Source organism: Carcharodon carcharias, chromosome 8, assembly GCF_017639515.1.
Source record: "Carcharodon carcharias isolate sCarCar2 chromosome 8, sCarCar2.pri, whole genome shotgun sequence".
In the NCBI taxonomy this organism is placed as follows: Eukaryota; Metazoa; Chordata; class Chondrichthyes; order Lamniformes; family Lamnidae; genus Carcharodon; species Carcharodon carcharias.
Genome location: NC_054474.1, coordinates 161,469,676 through 161,488,171, shown reverse-complemented (window position 1 = coordinate 161,488,171; position 18,496 = coordinate 161,469,676). Strand labels below are relative to the sequence as shown.

At 43.7% G+C, this 18,496-nt stretch overlaps 1 protein-coding gene across 1 annotated transcript in view; it reads right to left on the bottom strand.

Moving 5' to 3' along the window:
• Window positions 1–7,450, bottom strand: part of stom (stomatin) — a 53,833-nt gene extending 46,383 nt beyond the window's left edge. The window contains exon 1 of the mRNA XM_041193374.1: window positions 7,291–7,450. Within this exon, the coding sequence (XP_041049308.1) occupies window positions 7,291–7,420 (130 nt within the window). The 5' untranslated portion in view covers window positions 7,421–7,450. The remainder of the gene's footprint in view (window positions 1–7,290) is intronic.
• Between the last annotated feature and the right edge of the window lie 11,046 nt (window positions 7,451–18,496).

The following is an 18,496-nucleotide window of genomic DNA, read 5'->3' as shown; positions in this document are numbered from 1 at the left end:
CGGCACCTCCAACAGTGCAGCACTCCCTCAGTACTGCACTGGAGCATCTGCCTACATATCGTGCTCAAGTGTCTACAGCGAGACTTGAGCCCACGGCCTTCTGACTCAGGATGCAACAGCACAAATAACTGAGCTACGACTGACATAGAATGTCAAGAACTTTAATGGGGTGGGGGAGGGGGGTGCGCAGGCTGGTTACCACTTAACAGGAGGGGCTAGGAGGCAAAGAACACAAAGGGAAGGTAATTTAAGGAGCTCTTTGAAGAGAAGGAGCGAGTTGTTGAGGAAGGGAGTTGCAGCAAGACAGGGACATGGTGGCTGAAGCAGCAGCAGCTGATGGGAGTGGAGAGTAGAGTTGCCAGCCCTCCAGGATTGGCCTGGAGTCTCCAGGAATTGAAGATCAATCTCCAGGACATTGCTATGTGCAACCCTGGAGAAATATCATTGGGACATTAAAGGAAGATTGATTTTTTTTTTAGTCATTTTCTTTGAACATGTCTCTTTACCAGATGTAAAAACATTGAAAATTGGGGGGTGGGGTGTGGTAAGTGTGCTGCAATGGCTGTTTGGCTGGCAGTCAAGCATCATCCAATTGAGTAATGAGTCTTTTTGTTTTCCAACTGATGTAGGAAGGTAGTGCATCACTTCTAGAAGGATGGAGGTGTTGGCTGAATAATGGCTGGAACATGGGGGCAGCTCATTGGATGAAACCCCCAGGAATACATTTAATCACAGCTAATGGAGAGAGCAAAGTAGGGGTGATTTCAGGAGACCGTTGACAGAAGACTTAGGGAGAGCTGAAGGAATGTCTGCCATTGGTGGAGCAAAGCGAGGAGGGACGCTAAAGGCTAGAATTGGGGAGCATGAGGAATAGGGTTGGAGGTTAGATAGGGCAGGGGGAGCCCATGAATTAACGTGACAGGAATGAAAAGAGCCCCACCATGCTGATGAATCAGACGCAGGGTAAGATGCAGAGCTCAGGGTCAAACAGCACACCAAAGGCCTGTGCCCCCTAGGCTTTGGCTGGGGAGGAATGTAGCAGAGGTCTTTATGGAAGCGGAAAAGGATGACTTTAGTTCCATTGGCATTTAGCCAATAGAAAGGTTATTACTGGTGAACAATGTCCTTTTTCAGCTATGATTTACCCACAAATGGCTAAAATTAAAACTTGGCCCAGCATATGAAAAAAAAGCCTTTCCACTGTTTATTCCTAAACCTTACAAAGGGATTCCAAGATACAGAACCAAGATGCAAAAAAAGACTTGCAATCTACAAAAATGTACAGTAAAAAAACGTAACAACTCTGTCAAAGTAACAGCAACATACGAAGCTGCACAAAATACAATGATTTTAACATCACATGCCCACTTCAGGATTTAAATAGCTCTGAACAATTCAACTTTCAATGCAGAGATTTTACACTGTAGAAACAGGTCACTTAGCTCCACTGGTCTATGCCAGTGTTTATGCTCCACATGAACCCTCCCCCCGCCCCATCTCACTCAGTATAACCTTCTACTTGCTTCTCGCTCACATACTTATTCAGCTTCTAGAACTAGAGGTCACTGTTTAAAAAATAAGGGGATGCCCATTTAAGACAGAGATGAAGAGAATTTTTCTCTCTCAGGAGGGTCGTGAGTCTTTGGAACTCTCTTCCTCAAACAGGGAGTGGAAGCAGAATCTTTGAATATTTTTAAGGCAGAGCTGGATAGATTCTTGACTTACAAGGGGGCCAAAGGTTATCGAGGGTGGGTGGGAAGGTGGAGTTGACGTTACAATCAGATCAGCCACGATCGTATCGGATGGTGGAGCAGGCTCAAGGGGCCGAGTGGCCCACTCCTGTTCCTAATTTGTATGTTCACCTTAAATGCGTCCACACAATTCACCCCAATCACTCCAAGTGGTAGCACGCTCCACCTTCTAACCACTTTCTGGGAAAAGAGCTTTAATCCGAATTCCGTAATGGACTTGCCGGTGACAATGTTATATTGGTGGCCTCTAGTTTTAGATTCAACAAGCGGAAACATGTCACCTAAAAACCAAGTGTAAGCTCCACACCACTCACCAACTGCAAGGTAATGTCCAACATGATCCCTTTTTAGCACATGCATTACTGCCATGCCCTGAGCAGTAGTCAGGACAGGGCCAGGGTCTCCAGATAGGTTGCAGGTTAAATAGCATTGATTTGTCTCTGCTGAAAGGCTTCTTTCTCTCCCCATGTGCTGAGGAGAAGTTAGAAGGAGGTGGTCAAAACTTAGGTCAAACTATTTTCAGGCTCCCAACATTTCTAGCGACCAGGTTTCAATGCAGTTTCAAATTCTGGTGACATAATATGGTCACTTTATATGAACACTCTAGAGTGTTTTAACAGATGATGACAAAATATTGAACCACACAAGGCCTGTTTAAAATCAAGTGTAAACACATCTGAACAGTGGGTGGGGGGCAGAAGAGATAGAAAATAAAATTTAAGAAACAAACTCCGAACTTCTTTGACTTCAGGAATAGCTTAAATGGATATTTTAAAACTGGATTTCTATATTGTCAATAAGGCCCATTGATGGAAAGTGGGATTAGTGTAGTCGGATCTTTGTTGGCTGGCGTGTACATGATGGGCCAAATGGCCTCCTTCTGCGCTGTAAACGTCTATGAGATGGACATGTGCAATTTTCACACCATCCAAATATTTACAGCCTGCTGCACAACTATGAATCTTATCTTTCTGCATTTGTTCTAGCTTTTAAACATAACTCTTGTCTGAAGTGCTTGCAGTCACCACTTGTGGTCGCAGTAGTGCGAGTGATCAGAGACAAGGAATTAACAAATAGCAGATCACAGATTAAAGCATACTGGCTCAAGTACAATTATTCCTATAGTACATTTGTACCAGTGCAATAAATAAAGTGACAATTTAACCATGGTTTCCTCTTTCTGTTTATTCCCACCTCCCCTCAATGAGCATCGACCCTTTGTTGGATTAGAATTCCATGGGTGCAGGTCGTCCTCTGCTATTCTGCCCACTAGTCTGACTAGGCCTGCCATCTTACTGTGAGAAGCATCACAACCAGGCCCCAATTCTGGGGCTGCAGGCTTATGATCAGGAGCAGCAAAATTGCCCAAAAGCATGTTACCAACTACAATTTCCTCACCACAGCTTGGGAACCCAGTGCCTTCTAGTTTGCCTCAAAATTGTTTGACAGGTATTTAATGCATCATGATTAAAGTAATGGAAGGGGTCATCAACAGTGCTATTAAATGGCACTTGATTAGCAATAACCTGCTCACTGATGCCCAGTTTGGGTTCTGCCAGGGTCACTCAGCTTCTGCCCTTATTACAGCCTTAGTTCAAACATTGACAAAACAGCTGAACCCCCGAGGTGAGGTGAGAGTGACTGCCCTTGACATCAAGGCAGCATTTAACAGAGTGTGACATCAAGGAGCACCAGCAAAATTGGAGTCAATGGGAATCAGGGGGAAAACTCTCTGCTGGTTGGAGTCATACCTAACACAAAGGAAGGTGGTTGGGGTTGTTGGACATCAATCATCTCAACTCCAGGACATCACTGCAGGAGTACCTTGGGATAGTGTCCTCAGCCCAACCATCTTCAGCTGCTTCATCAATATCCTTCCCTCCATCATAAAGTCAGAAGTGGGGATGTTCGCTGATGATTGCACAATGTTCAGCACCATTCACGACTCCTCAGATTCTGAAGCAGTCCATGTCCAAATGCAGCAAGACCTGGACAATATCCAGGCTTGGGCTGACAAGTGGCAAGTAAGATTCGCACCACACAATTGTCAGGCAATGACCATCTCCAACAGGAGAGAATCTAACCATTGCTCCTTGATGTTCAATGGCATTACCATCACTAAATCCCCCACTATCAACATCCTGGTGGTTAACATTGACCAAATACTGAATTGGACCAGCCATATAAATACTGTGGCTACAAGAGCAGGTCAGAGGCTAGGAATCATGTGACGAGTAACTCACCTCCTGACCCCCCAAAGCCTGTCCACCATCTACAAGGCACAAGTCAGGAGTACTATGGAATACTCCCCCACTTGCCTGGATGAGTGCAGCTCTCACAACATTTAAGAAGCTTGACACCATCCAGGACAAAGCAGCCTGCTTGATTGGCACCACATCCACAAACACTCCCTCCACCACCAACGCACAGTAGCAGCAGTGTGTACCATCTACAAGATGCACTGCAGAAATTCACCAAAGCTCCTTAGACAGCATCTTCCAAACGCACGACCACTACCATCTAGAAGGACAAGGGCAGCAGATAGATGGGAACACCACCACCTGGAAGCTCCCCTCCAAGTCACTCACCAGCCTGACTTGGAAATTTTTCACCGTTCCTTCACTGTCACTGGGTCAAAATCCTGAAACTCCCTATCTAACAGCACTGTGGGTGTACCCACCTCACATGGACTGCAGCGGTTCAAGAAGGCAGCTCATCACCACATTCTCAAGGGCAGCTAGGGATGTGCATTAAATGCTGGCTCAGCCAGCGAAGTCCACATCCCGCAAATGAATAAAAAAGACCAGTCTAAAACTTCCCAGGTACATTATTCCCATAATGTTGGTTCCGACTTCTGAATGTGGCACCTTGAAAAAGTCACTGAAAATGGGGGAGGTGCAGGTTTGATCTGACAGGGTAGTCAGAGGGGTTGGTTTCTCCCTGGCTGGGAATTCTAGAAAACGGTGTCACAGTCTCAGGATAAGGAGCCTATCATTCAGGACTGAAGTGAGGAGACGTTCCTTCATTCAAAGGGTAATGACCCTTTGGAATTTGCTACCCGATAGGGTAGTGAATGCTCCGTTGTTGAATATATTTAAAGCTGAGATAGGCAGACGGTGTGACTCACAGGGAATCGAGGGAGATGGGGAGCCAGCAAGAAGGTGTCGAGGGAGGTGATCAGCTCCAATCGTATTGCAAGGCAGAGCAGGCCGGAGAGGGTTATTTGGTCCACTCCTGCTCCCATTTACGTCCCTTCTAATTTCGCAATCTTGGTCATTACAACAAATTGATTGCCCTGAAAGAGGAAGCCTGTAAACAGAAACCTGGCTCATTGCCACTAGTTTGGAGTCATTCCGGCGGACTGGGCATAGTTTACACCCTACTCTTCCACAGAGCAGTCAGGGGAGAAAAATAAACTCATCACCTTATCATGTGCATTCTATGTTAAACTAATATTGCAGGACAAGATACTGCAAGTGAATTAGAAACGCCAATTATATTATACACGTCAATTAAGTAAAGGAAACGTTATTTATCCACATTACATTAAAACATTTCCCTTGCCAGCTACTGCAACATTTACTGAAATAGGCTCACTATCCCACCAAAAAGACACCTCCAGACGTGCTTCTCGCTTTTAAGACGTTTTTCACAAAACAAATTCCTCACACAGTAAACAAATGCTTCATCCTATCTCGGTCACATCTCTGTTGGGATCATTGTTTATCACAACTGCATCTGACAAGCAGGAATCATCATGATATTAGATTTCCAATCCTGGAGTTTCTCCACCCAGTTAAAGCTTAGGGTTCACAACATTTCAGTAAATTAATTCTCTCTCTTCCCCACACACCTTTTTTAAAAAAAAAAGTCATTTAAAACTACACCTTTTAAGATGCCCTGATATTTACCCCATTCCCTCCATCTACTCTTCTTGGAGGAGAAACTTGAAAAGGGAAGGGGTCAGGGCAAGGGGTGTGTTGATGCCAGCCACAGGGGGTGCATGATCTCGGTAACTGGTGTAAGAGGGCATCATCCAAAGACTCCCTTGGAATGGGAGTGATTTCTCAAAAGGAGTGGGGGCTGGGAAAGAGAATCAGTTTATAGAGAAGTTAGGCAGCAGTTTCTAGAGGCGATCACAGATAAAAGAGGGGGGGTGGAGGGGATCAGCAGTTTATAGAGGGGGGGTGGAGGGGATCAGCAGTTTATAGAGAGGGGGTGGAGGGGATCAGCAGTTTATAGAGGGGGTGGTGAAGGGGGTCAGCAGTTTATAGAGGGGGGTGAAGGGGATCAGCAGTTTACAGAGGGGGGGGTGAAGGGGATCAGCAGTTTATAGAGGGGGGGTGAAGGGGATCAGCAGTTTATAGAGGGGGTGAAGGGGATCAGCAGTTTATAGAGGGGGGGGTGAAGGGGATCAGCAGTTTATAGAGGGGGGGTGAAGGGGATCAGCAGTTTATAGAGGTGGGGTGAAGGGGATCAGCAGTTTATAGAGGGGGGTGAAGGGGATCAGCAGTTTATAGAGGGGGGTGAAGGGGATCAGCAGTTTATAGAGGGGAGGTGAAGGGGATCAGCAGTTTATAGAGGGGGGTGAAGGGGATCAGAATTTTATGGGGGGGAAGGGGATCAGCAGTTTATAGAGGGGGGCTGAAGGGGATCAGCAGTTTATAGAGGGGGTGGTGAAGGGGATCAGCAGTTTATAGAGGGGGTGGTGAAGGGGATCAGCAGTTTATAGAGGGGGTGGTGAAGGGGATCAGCAAGTTATAGAGGGGGATGAAGGGGATTAGCAGTCTTTGGGGGGGGGGGTGAAGGAGATCAGCAGCCGATAGAGGGGGGGGGGCAAAGGGGCTCAGCAGTTTATAGAGAGGAGGGTGAAGGAGATCAACAGTTTATAGAGAGGAGGGTGAAGGGGATCAGCAGTTTATGGGGGGGGGGGTGAAAGGGAATCAGCAGTTTATGGGGGGGTGAAAGGGAATCAGCAGTTTATAGAGGGGGTGAAGGGGATCAACAGTTTATAGAGGGGGTGAAGGGGATCATCAGTTTATAGAGGGGGTGAAGCGGATCAGCAGTTTATAGAGGGGGTGAAGGGGATCAGCAGTTTATGTGTGTGTGTGGAGGGGGGGGGGGGTGAAAGGGAATCAGCAGTTTATGTGTGGAGGGGGGAGAGAATCAGCAGCCTCCTCCACAACAGGTTTGGGCCATCAGACGCATCCTCCGCCTTCAGTCGCTTCGACTGCGGAGAAATAAATCTCAGGATGTGGGGGTAGAGGAGGGGGGGTAGAGGAGGAGGGCAGCGCCCCCACCCCCCCCCCCCCCCCCCCCCCACCTCCCTCCTCTGCTTTTCTTTCCACCACCCCCCCCCCCCCCAACCGCCCCCCCCAAAAAAAGCCCTGTTCAATCTTCCTCGGAAGGAAAGCTGGAAGGAAAACCTCCGCCACTGCTCTCTGATAATCCAGGGGGGGCTGGGATACATTCTCAATCCCCCCCCCCCCTCCTCCGCGCGCCACACAACATTGTTACTGTAACAATCTGTGACTGTAACCTTTCTCGTCGATGCGCCGAACTTTAAGCTGATCCGCCGCATCCGCTTCCATCGCCGCTGGGATCACTCTGTTGGTGCCGAATGCCGGAGACGGGCTCGAGGAGTTGCCTTGTTTCTCCGCAAGGAACATTTAGAGTCCCGCCCCAAGCTTGCCCCCCCCCCCCCCCCCCACCAACACACACACACACACACACACACACACACACGTCACACTTTGTCCCTCCCCTCCTTGGGCTGGGCTTACCCTGTCCCACACTCAACGGACCCGGGTTAAAGGGAACTCTTTAGACCACGATCGCCCTCTCTCCTCAGACGGTGACTCATTGCAATTGTGGTCCATCATCATCTCTCTCTCTCTCTCTCTCTCCCCACCCGCCCCCAGTTTCTCTTGCTGTCTATTCTACTGCGATCTCTTAAAACATAAAAATTGCACTCAGCCGAAAATATGTTAGTCACGTTGCCACTTGCTCCTAAAATACGCATTTGATGACTAACGACATTTACCTGGCTCCTCAGCTCCTGAATTAAGTCGGCAACACTTAACAAGTTCCGCCGCCTATTCCTCGGGTTGGTGTCTTGAAATTATCGTTGTTGATCATATTTGCTTCAATCATTTTTTTTGTTTGAATATTGCGGAGAACAGGGACTGCAGAAAGCAAGGATATCAACCTATTGAAATATGTACTGGTTTCTTTTTCTTTTGCTCCCCTGAGATTGATGAAAAAGAAAGACTTGCATTTATGTAGCACCTTACAGGGCCACGGGACGTCTCAAAGCGCTTTACAGACAACTGGGTGCTTTTTGAAGTGTGCTCACTGCTGTAACGCAGCCAATGTGTGCACAGCAGACTCCCACAAACAGCAATGTGATAATAACTAGATAAACTGTTTTTTGTGATGTAGTTTGAGAGGTAGTCATCAGGACATCGGAGATAGCTCAAACCAAAACAAAAATAACTGGAAAAACTCAGCAGGCCTGACAGCATCTGCGGAGAGGAATACAGTTAATGTTTCGAGTCCGTATGACTCTTCATCAGATTGATTCCTTTGTGTGCTGAAGGGGAATCAGGAACCTTGTGACTTGAGGTGAAAGTGCTACCAACTGCCACTAAATTAATGGTATGGTGGGGAGTGCACTAAGGCCGAATGAGCAGACTTGATCAACCAGTCGGTATTTTCTTTCTGATGAAAAAACAGCATCAATGTTTAGCAACAGAAAACGGATGTACACAACAGACCAGAGAGAAAGTTAGGTTAATATTTCAGATTATGGGGCACTGCATCAGAACAAGGTGATGACCAATCCTCAGATACTGCAGCAGTCTGTGTCCATATGTGGCAAGGCCTGGTCAATGTTTAAGCTTGGGCTGTAAGCTGCAAGTTAACATTCGCACCACACAAGCACAATGCAATGACTATCTCCCCTTGACATTCAATGGCATTACCATCACCGAATCCCCCACCATCAACATCCTGGGGGTTGCCATTGACCAGAAACTGAACTGGACTAGCCGTATAAATACTATGGCTACAAGGCTAGGTCAGAGGCTGGGAATTCTGCAGAGAGTAACTCACCTCCTGACTCCCCAAAGCCTGTCCAACATCTACAAGGCACAAGTCAGGAGTGTGATGGAATACTCTCCACTTGCCTGGATGAGTGCAGCTCCAACAACACTCAAGAAGCTTCACACCATTCAGGACAAAGCAGCATACTTGATTGGCACCCCATCCACCACCTTCAACATTCACTCCCTCCACCACCGAAGCACTGTAGTAGCAGTGTGTACCATCTACAAGATGCACTGCAGGAACTCAACAAGGTTCCTTTGACAGCAACATCCAAACCCACAAACACTACCATCTAGAAGGACAAGGGCAGCAGATAGATGGGAACACCACCACCTGGAAGGTGCCCTCCAAGCCACACAATATCCTGACTTGGGAATATATCACCGTTCCTTCACTGTCACTGGGTCAAAATCCTGGAACTCCCTCCCTAACAGCACTGTGGGTGTACCTACACCACGTGGACTGCAGCAGTTCAAGAAAGCAGCTCACCTCTACCTCACCACCTTCTCAAGGGCAATTAGGGGTGGGCAATAAATGCTGCCTAGCCAGCAACGTCCACGTTCCATGAATGAACAAAAAGAATTCCATGTCCCCCTTTTTTTATATAAATATTGACTGTGGAGTCCCAGGTGTTACATTTTACTCTTTTTCACAATAAAGTTATTTATTTAATCATTGATAGTTAAGTGAATTTAAGGGAGTAATTCAGTCTTGCAGAAATGAAAAAAAGACATAAAAACTACAAAAATTGAAAATCTGACTGAAGCTTTGCAAAGTACTACAATTATCCAGCAGGTCAGCCATCACCCAGAAAGAGAGAAGACAGCTTGATACTTTGAGTGTGTAACCTTCTGAAGAAGAGGGTGTGCCTGAAACATTAACGCTGTCTTTTGGTTCTGTTGGTGCTCGTAAAACAGAACCCTAATCAATCATTGCTTTTTCGGATTATAATATCATAAAACCTCTGGATTGAATTACTGTTTTGAAATAAACTGCTCCCATATGTATATAAATCACATTAAACGTTGTATATGTGATGAGTAATTTTTTTTGCTGTTTACTTTTAAAATCGATCAGGCTGCTAGCATTACAGGTTCTTTCACATATTCCTATATCTCACCAAGGTTGATATCTTAAAATCAATAATATTATTTTGTTGTTCATCTGATTTGCATCAATAACTTCTTTTTGAATGTTGCAGAACCCATAGATAACAGGGACTGCAAAAAACAAGAAAATCAACCTAATAAAATATATACTGTCTAATACAGTATTTCTAAAACTGGTTTTATACAAATCCTGGTTAGACCTTCAATTTGAACAACTTATTCATTCAGGAGACAGAAGGTACTGTGCATCTCCTCCAGCACTTCTTGGTACCCTGGCATTCCAATTATAGAGCCAGAGTACAGTACAGTTAGAAAATATTGTTGGTGATATTAGCATGTGTTATCCATTGTTTTAAGAGAGGCACTAAAGAAAGAAAGGCTTGCATTTATGTATAGCACATTTCACAACTTTAGGACATCCCAATGTGTTTTACAGCCAATTAAGCACTTTTGAAGTGTAGTTGCTGTTGTAATGGAGGAAGCACGGCAGCCAATTATGCATAGCAAGCTCCCACAAACAGCAACATGATAATGAGTGACTAATCTCTTTAGTTAGTGATGTTGGTTGAGGAATAAATATTGGCCAGCATATCAGGGGAATTCCCCTGTACTTATCTGAAGTCATGCTGCGGGATCCTTTACGTCAAGTAAAGGGGCAGATGGGGCTTTGTCTCATTCTAAAGACAGCACCTCCAACAGTGCAGCACTTCCTCAGCGCTACACTGGAGTGCCAGCCCAGATTTTGTGCACAACTCTAATCTGCTTATTTTGAATGGATTATTGCTGTATTAAAATAGCAGAGGAAAGCCATACAAATTTTCATCCACTAATGTCACCAAAAGTACTTCTAGTCTTATTTAGGCTGAAGGTTTCTCAATTGACATCCTTGCAGTTGGGTATAGGTTGTTATTTTAAAATCTGCTGTACGACTCTGCTTTGAAAGCTCCAGCTGGTTTGATTCCCTTCCAGGCTGCTGTGACTGGACTGCAATTCACCACATTTATAAACAAAATATGTCATATGATAGAGAGATCAGAAGATCCTCTGCATTTTTGGCAGAAATGAGCAAATCTTGTGACACTGGATGTGACTCTACCAGACTGTATACACAGAGGTAGACCTGGAGCCAATAGAAAAATGCTGTCTCTCCAATTCAAGAGAGTGATTCCAGGCACTGGATTGTCCCATATTTCAGAACTTAGGAGATCCTTTTTGAGGGATTTAGAATACTAAGAGAGAACCTCTCCATCCTCCCCCACCAAGAACTGTATGGGTTGCTCCAGAAAGGGAAACAGCAGATCTGACAGCATATGGGGCAGTAATGGCAAAATGACAGCAAGGGGGAGAATGGACTATTTAAGGAACCACTGCACTGGAAAGTGAAGACGTAAAGGAGCAACAATGATTTTCCAACGAAGTCGAAGGACCATACCCCCCCTCCCCTATATTTCCATTCAATAATGGGACATGTTTGAACTGGCCTGTAGTGAATAAAAATATTTAAGAAATGCCACAATTTTAGCTTTGCTGCAAAGTAATTTCTGCTTCATAGCAGAGTTGAGATTGTAGTATAAATGCAGGGTATCTATCCAAGCTGACTTGGGAGATATGTACTGTCATGCACCCCGGAAGAGACAGAATCTCACCCATTTGAGTTTAGTGCTACATGGGGCCCATTATTGTTCTATTCTGGAAAGTCAGTTGGTATCTTGCATTTATTTACAAAGCGCAAGATTACGAGCATATACCTCCTAACTCATTAACATCATAGTTTCAGTAAGTGCCTCTTTATATGTGCTGAACAAAAACCCCAGTTAATGCCCTCCACCTGTGTATAATTAAACATAATTGATATACAATTAACAACTATCAAGTTTTATAAAATAGTCAGGCGGCCTCCTGGTTTAAAAACCTATCTGGAGTTGGTCTAAACATTTAGACAGGGTTGAACCTCTAAACAAGAGCTCTCCTCTTGTCAGTTGGAGTTCCAGTCAAACATAATAGGCACAATACTGTCTGGCTGGAACCAATGCTGCAGATACCAATCTCAGACGAGTGGCTGCAGTACAATTGCAGCAATACAAGCCAAGCAAATATCTGGGAGTTCCTCCAGATATGCCATTTGAGTCTAACTGAATTGAAACAGGGGGACTGAATGCCCGGTTTCTGCGCTCCAAACGCTGTGTTGCCTGGACCCAAACTTTCAAAGCAGTAACAGCCATTGATAACTATATAACACTTTTAATGTAGTGTAACATCTTAAGATGCTTCAGGAAGGGTGGGTCAGACCCAGGCAGTAATGAAACAGTGGATAGGGGAGGTGGTTGAAGGCACTGTTTTATAAGTAGAGTTTCCTTTTGAACGTGGGAATACAGTAAAGTGGAGGGGGTTTAGAGAGAAGACAAGATATTTGAACGCCTTGCCGCAAATGGTAGGATGAAGTTGGAGAAGGAAGTAGGGTTGTATAAGGGAGCTAAGACATAGAAGATCGAGACCATGGATGGATTTGAAACTGATGTGTTGAGGAATGGAGAGCCAATTGAGGCTGCAAGGATATGGGAATTAGATGTGTAGGATAGGATACAGATGGATGAGGGGGTTTGTGTAGTTTGGAGCTCAGGAGGCCAGTGAGAATGTCATTGAGAAGATCATGGCAGGAAGCGTCACAGGCATAGCAGCACCAGGGTTGTGAATTAGGGATTGAGGGAGGCAATGTTTCAGACAGTCACTTTCGGCCCTGAAAAGTGCCCAGTCTACATGAGATTACCCTGGACGGACAAGATATCTCAAAGCTTCGAGCAACAGGTGAAGCTAGCTGTTTCACACTGCTCCTATGCAGCAGCAACGTGACTGGTGATCACCATTAACAGCATGCTGCCGTCAAGCCAAAAAGACATTCTGCATACCTCACAAATGAGTAATGTGGTGTATGAATTTCAGTGCCAGTGTAATGCTCGGTATGTAAATCATATACCCTAAAGATCATATCAAACAGCATGTCCCAGCTGCTGTTTGCAACAGGCAGGGTACAGACTGTACCCAACCAGCCCGTGTTTGCAAAACTCAAAACACAGTGTCCAACATTAGATGTGATTCTGCAATTGGACAAAGTTTACTAAATAATCCTCAATGTGCTAAGAATTACGCTGACAACCAATTCAAGATTCTCAGTCGGGCTCACAATGTGTCCCATTTGCGTGTACTGGAAGCTACATAAATTAATACACAGGGCCCTCTTCTTTGCAAACAGAAATGACATGTATGTATATTGCATCTGTTTCAGCTAAACAAAGTAAGTGACAGCCATTCACTGACCCATTCTTCAGGGCAATGTCTTGACCAATCAGGATCAAGCTGCCTAGTTTAAATTTCATGCTTGGCAGTTAACTGTCAGTCACCATCCATGGTGCATTCTTCATGGCAACATCACTTGCCAACCAATCAGCATTCTCTTCACACACAGTATAAATTGTTGTCTCCCCCCTTTATATTTATATTTTTGCGAGGGCCCTGATGAATGCAAGACAAAAAGCTTACACATGTCTCTTTTTTTTTAGCAACACTCAAGTTCTGTACTACCAAATGCCTAGTTTCAGAGATGGAAGTAATCCATCTATGTAATCTTGATGATGGATTGAATTGGTGATTTGAAGCTAAATAGGGGTGAGCAGGACACCAAGGTTGTGCAGTGTCGAGTTCAGTTTGAATAGAGTTTCTGGCGAGGGTCAAGCAAGATAGCTTTGCTCTTACCAATTTTGAGCTGCCAGAAGTTCTGGCTCCTTCACAGCTTGATGTCAAACAGCAGTCATACTGCATGAAGGTAACCATGGAATCAAGAGAGAAAGTGGAGAGGTAACCTTTGGTATATGTATGTAGGCCATGCTTATCGATAATGTTGACAAGGGGCAAACACTGATCACCAAGAATGGAGCATACATTGAAAATGGCTGTGCAGACTGGGAAGGAGAGCTATTGTAGAAAATGTATTGGCTACACTGAAGTAAATAGGACTGAGGTGTAACAAGCCAATTCCTGAGATGGACCACGGAGAAGAGAGAACGAAAGAGACTTATGTCATCAATGGTGTGAAAAGCTGCAGGAAGTTTGAAGATAAAACAGAGGAATATTGAATCTCAGTCATACAGAATGTGGTGGCTGATTTTGACCAGGATATTCTCAAGCGCTGTGGACAGGATGGATTCAAACAATGCTTGTTGACGAGGTGGGAACAGAGCAAGATGACGATGACAGGTTCAAGGAGTTTAGGAAGGAAAGGGAGGTTGGAGATTAGGCAGGAGTTGGAGAGAAGGATGTGCTTTTTAACAGATGAATAAAACAATAGTCTTACATGAAATAACAAGAGGCATTACAACATACCACTTCAATGCAAAGTCCTCTGGGTATGGTACAATAACAGTCATGCATTTTTAGAGCACTTTTAACATAGAAGTGATCCTAATAGCTCTACAGAGGTACAACCAAAAAACTAGTCAAATACATTGTGTATATAGTTACAGTCAAATTAGATCAACTGAATGACAGTTGTGACTCAGTTGACAGCTTGTGTGCCTCTGAGTCACAAAGTTCTAAATTCAAGTCCCACTCTGTTCCTTGAGCATAAAAATCAAGGTTAACACTCCAACATAGTCAGGAGTACTGTGCTGTCTTTTGGATGAGATGTTAAACCAAGGCCCCATCTACCTGCTAAAGTGCATGTAAATAGATCCCATGACAGTACTTTGAAGAGCAGGGGAGTTCTCCCCAGTTTCCTGACCAATATTTATCCCTCAATCAACATCACACAACAAAAAAATACCTGGCCAATATCACATTACTGTTTGTGGAAGCTTGCTGTGTGCAAGCTGGCTGTTGTGTTTCCTACATTACAACAGCGACTGTATTTCAAAAGTACTTCATTGGCTTTAAAGTGCTTTTGAGACGGCTGGTGGTTGTGAAAAGTGCTATATAAAGGCAAGTGATGACACCAAAATAGGTGGGAAAGTAAGTAGCAATGAAGAAATAAGAAATTTACAAATGGATATGGATAGGTTAATAATATAGGCCGTAATTTTAGGCTAAGGTGTGGTAGATTTAAATCTGAGTTGAGGAGGAATTACTTTTCTCAAAGGGTCCTGAATCTGTGGAATTCACTACCTCAGAGTGCATTGGATGCCAGGATGCTGAATAAAGTTAAGGAGGAGATAGATAGATTTTTAATTAGTAATGGGTTGAAAAGTTATGGGGAGAGGGTGGGAAATTGGAGTTGAGGCCGAAATGAGATCAGCCATGATCATATTGAATGGCGGGGCAGGCTCAAGGGGCTGAATTGCCCACTCCTGCTCCTAATTCTTATGTTTTTTTTATTGAGACTTTTTAACTATTGTACTTCCATCTGGTGACTATAATTGATTACTGCAGCAAATGCTCCAGGTATAATACATTTTGTTTTACTGAGCATGTTGTTTATGCTTATTCTCCATGGTTTATGTAACTTAAAAACATCTGTCAGTAATGCCTATATTTTATGTAAATCACCTGCTGCCCAAGTGTCCTGTTTATCTTGTATTAGTAAACTCTTACTAATTTCTGACTTTCACATGACATCTCTCTCCCTCTCTCTGTTACCTCTCTCTGAATCCATGGTGGTAAATCTGCTTAAAATTAATGGAAATTAAGTTAGAAAATACCTATGAAGTGTGTTTTCTGAGCTGATTGACTGATGGGTGAGGCAAAATAATCCCTTTGTGTTGTAATTGTCTCATTAACTTGTGCTTGTTTGCATTTGGAAATTATGTGATCAGCACCACTTGATGAGTTGTTTTGGATACACCAACAGCCCCACCACCCAGCCTCTATTTATTTTGCAAATATTTTGCAGAACATTCGTGGGAGTGTGGAACGGGGGATCATAGCCCGGGATTTAGGAGTGAGTTAGGAGAAATTTCTACACTCAGAGCGTTGTGAATCTTTGGAATTTTCTACACCAGAGAGCTGTGGATGCTCAGTCGTTGAGTATATTCAAGACTGAGATTGACAGATTTTTGGGAATTAGGGGATAGAGGAGCTGGGGCGGTAAAGCAGAGTTCAGAAGGTCAGCCATGATCATACCTAGTGGCAGAGCAGGTTCTCGGGGTTTAATGGGCCTACTCCTGCTTCTATTTTTATGCTGTGCTACCACAAAAAGGTGCATTTTACTTATGCAACACAGCAAAGTGAGCTGGTTGAAATTAGAGACATACTTAAGGTCATAGGTCTGAGGAACAACCGAAGTCAGTGAAATAAACAAGTGTCTAGTCCAGAGAAGGCATTATGTATACTGACCTATCATTCCATGAAAGACAATGACTTTGTACTGCTGGGAGCAGGAAATGTCATCTGTGGGAATTGTTTGACTAGTGGAGCTGTGGAGATATGTAGATATTCTGGAGTCTTACTTGGTTATCTTTGGGTGTCATGGAGAAGATATGCAGAAGTGTCCTTCTGTGTTTTCTATTTTTGCTACTTTGCAATGTTCATGCAGCTTTCAGCTGGTTCTTATAATTAAATAGGGTCGTCTGGCCTGGGAATAATAATTCATACCAAGACCTGATAGATAACAGAGGATAATGACCTTCATTTCAAACTACAAGAACCTCACTTTAAATCAGTCCTCAACTCCTGACAGGGGTAATGTTTACTTGGACAGCTTTAATCTTTTGGGACATTAGCTGTTTGTCAAGCCAGAAAAATGTAATCGGAGCCAAAAAAAGTTGCATTCTTTGTCTATGCATCTTATTAATGAAATGTAGTTTTCCATTTTCCTGTTCTCCATAGTTCATGTTGGGTTGTACACTAAAGTGCAGCACTCACCAAAACTGGGCTCATACTTTCTGCTGATGGTTTCTTGAATTGGAAAATTGTGCAAAAAGAACAAACAGGCTGGTAATGAAACTAATAGAGTATCATGTTTTCTGCTTACCTTTACTTTTGCCTAAACACAAATGCGTAGGAGGAAAATTCTGAATGCAAAACAACATTAGCGCTTGATCATGTGATAAAATGTGACTTGGCTCATGGTTGTCATTAATCAGCAAAGGAAAATAGAGCCAGTCGTACCGTTTCACCCCATTCACAAATTTAGTATTAATCTTTAATAAAATCTCTATGAACAAATATTGTAGCTGTTGCTTTTGACACCGCTCCAACCTGGCAAACAATCAATTGGATGCAACATTTTCAATAAAGTTGACAGTAACAAAAGCATTCCTTTGGAGAGTTGGCAAGGAGAAAGACATTTCAATCACACTCCTTCCATTTAAAACATTCAGTCCAGAAACAAAGCTGATTTGTCATACACACAAAGAAAGTGATTGAACTGCAATTTCTCAGCACTTTTGCCGAAAGGTGGTATTATTAGTTGATTTAATTAATCTCTGATTGAGGCTACTATTTTCTGCAATATGCTTTGAATCCATGAAATTGCTGGATTAGGTAAAGTTTGCACTTACAGAAATGAATTGAACATACAACAAAGGGTAAGAAGTGACCAACTGGCTTCTCCAGCCTGAGCCATCAAAAAATATTGTAGGCTACATATATTGTGACCCCCCTACAACTCCAGCCATGTAGCCTTCTGGGAGAGGACAAAAACCCTTAGGCCAATTCAGGACTTTAAAAAGGGGAAATTCATCTCTGCCCCACCACCCTCACCTCTCTCCTCCCCTCCCCTCCGCTCCCACCCACTCACCAAAGGGGCTGCATGCAAATCACAGAATGATAGAGCACCAAAGACAACCATGCAGTCCAACGAGCCCTTTGGTAAAACTAGCCAATTAATCCCACCCCCTGCTCTTTCCCTGTATTTTTTCCTTTAAATATTTATCCAATTCTTTGCTGATTATTTCTAATTAAATCTGCTTTCGCCACTATTTCAGGCAGTGTATTCCAGATTACAACAGCTTGCTGTGTTTTTTTTAAAAAAAGGTTTCCTCATGTCACTTCTGGTTCTTTTACTGATCATGTGAAATCAGCATCCTCAGCTTACTGACTCTTCTGCCATTTATATTTTAACTATTTCTGTAATGATGTCCAATTGAAAAAAATGAATTTGGTATCTAAAAATTTGGTATTTATTTTTTCAATAAATCACCATTAAAACCTTCATAATTTTGAACATCTATATTAAATTTACCCTTAACTTTTTCTGCTATACGGAGAATAGTCCTAGCTTCTTTAGTCTCTCCATATCATAGAATAATACAGCATAATAGAAGGAGACCATCTGGCATGTCATGTCTGTGGCTGCTCTCTGCAAGAGTATAACTCACCTAGTCCCATTCCCCCAGCTTCCCCCCCCCCACCCCCCACCCTCCCAAGCCCTGAAAATGTTTCCTCTTTGGGTGCTTATCCAATTCCCTTTTGAAAGCCACAATTGAATCTGTCTCCACTGTACGCTTTCAGGCAGTGCATTCCAGATCCCAACCACTCACTGCAGTAAACAAGTTTGTCCTCATGTCACCTTTGGTTCTTTTGCCATTCACTTTATAACTG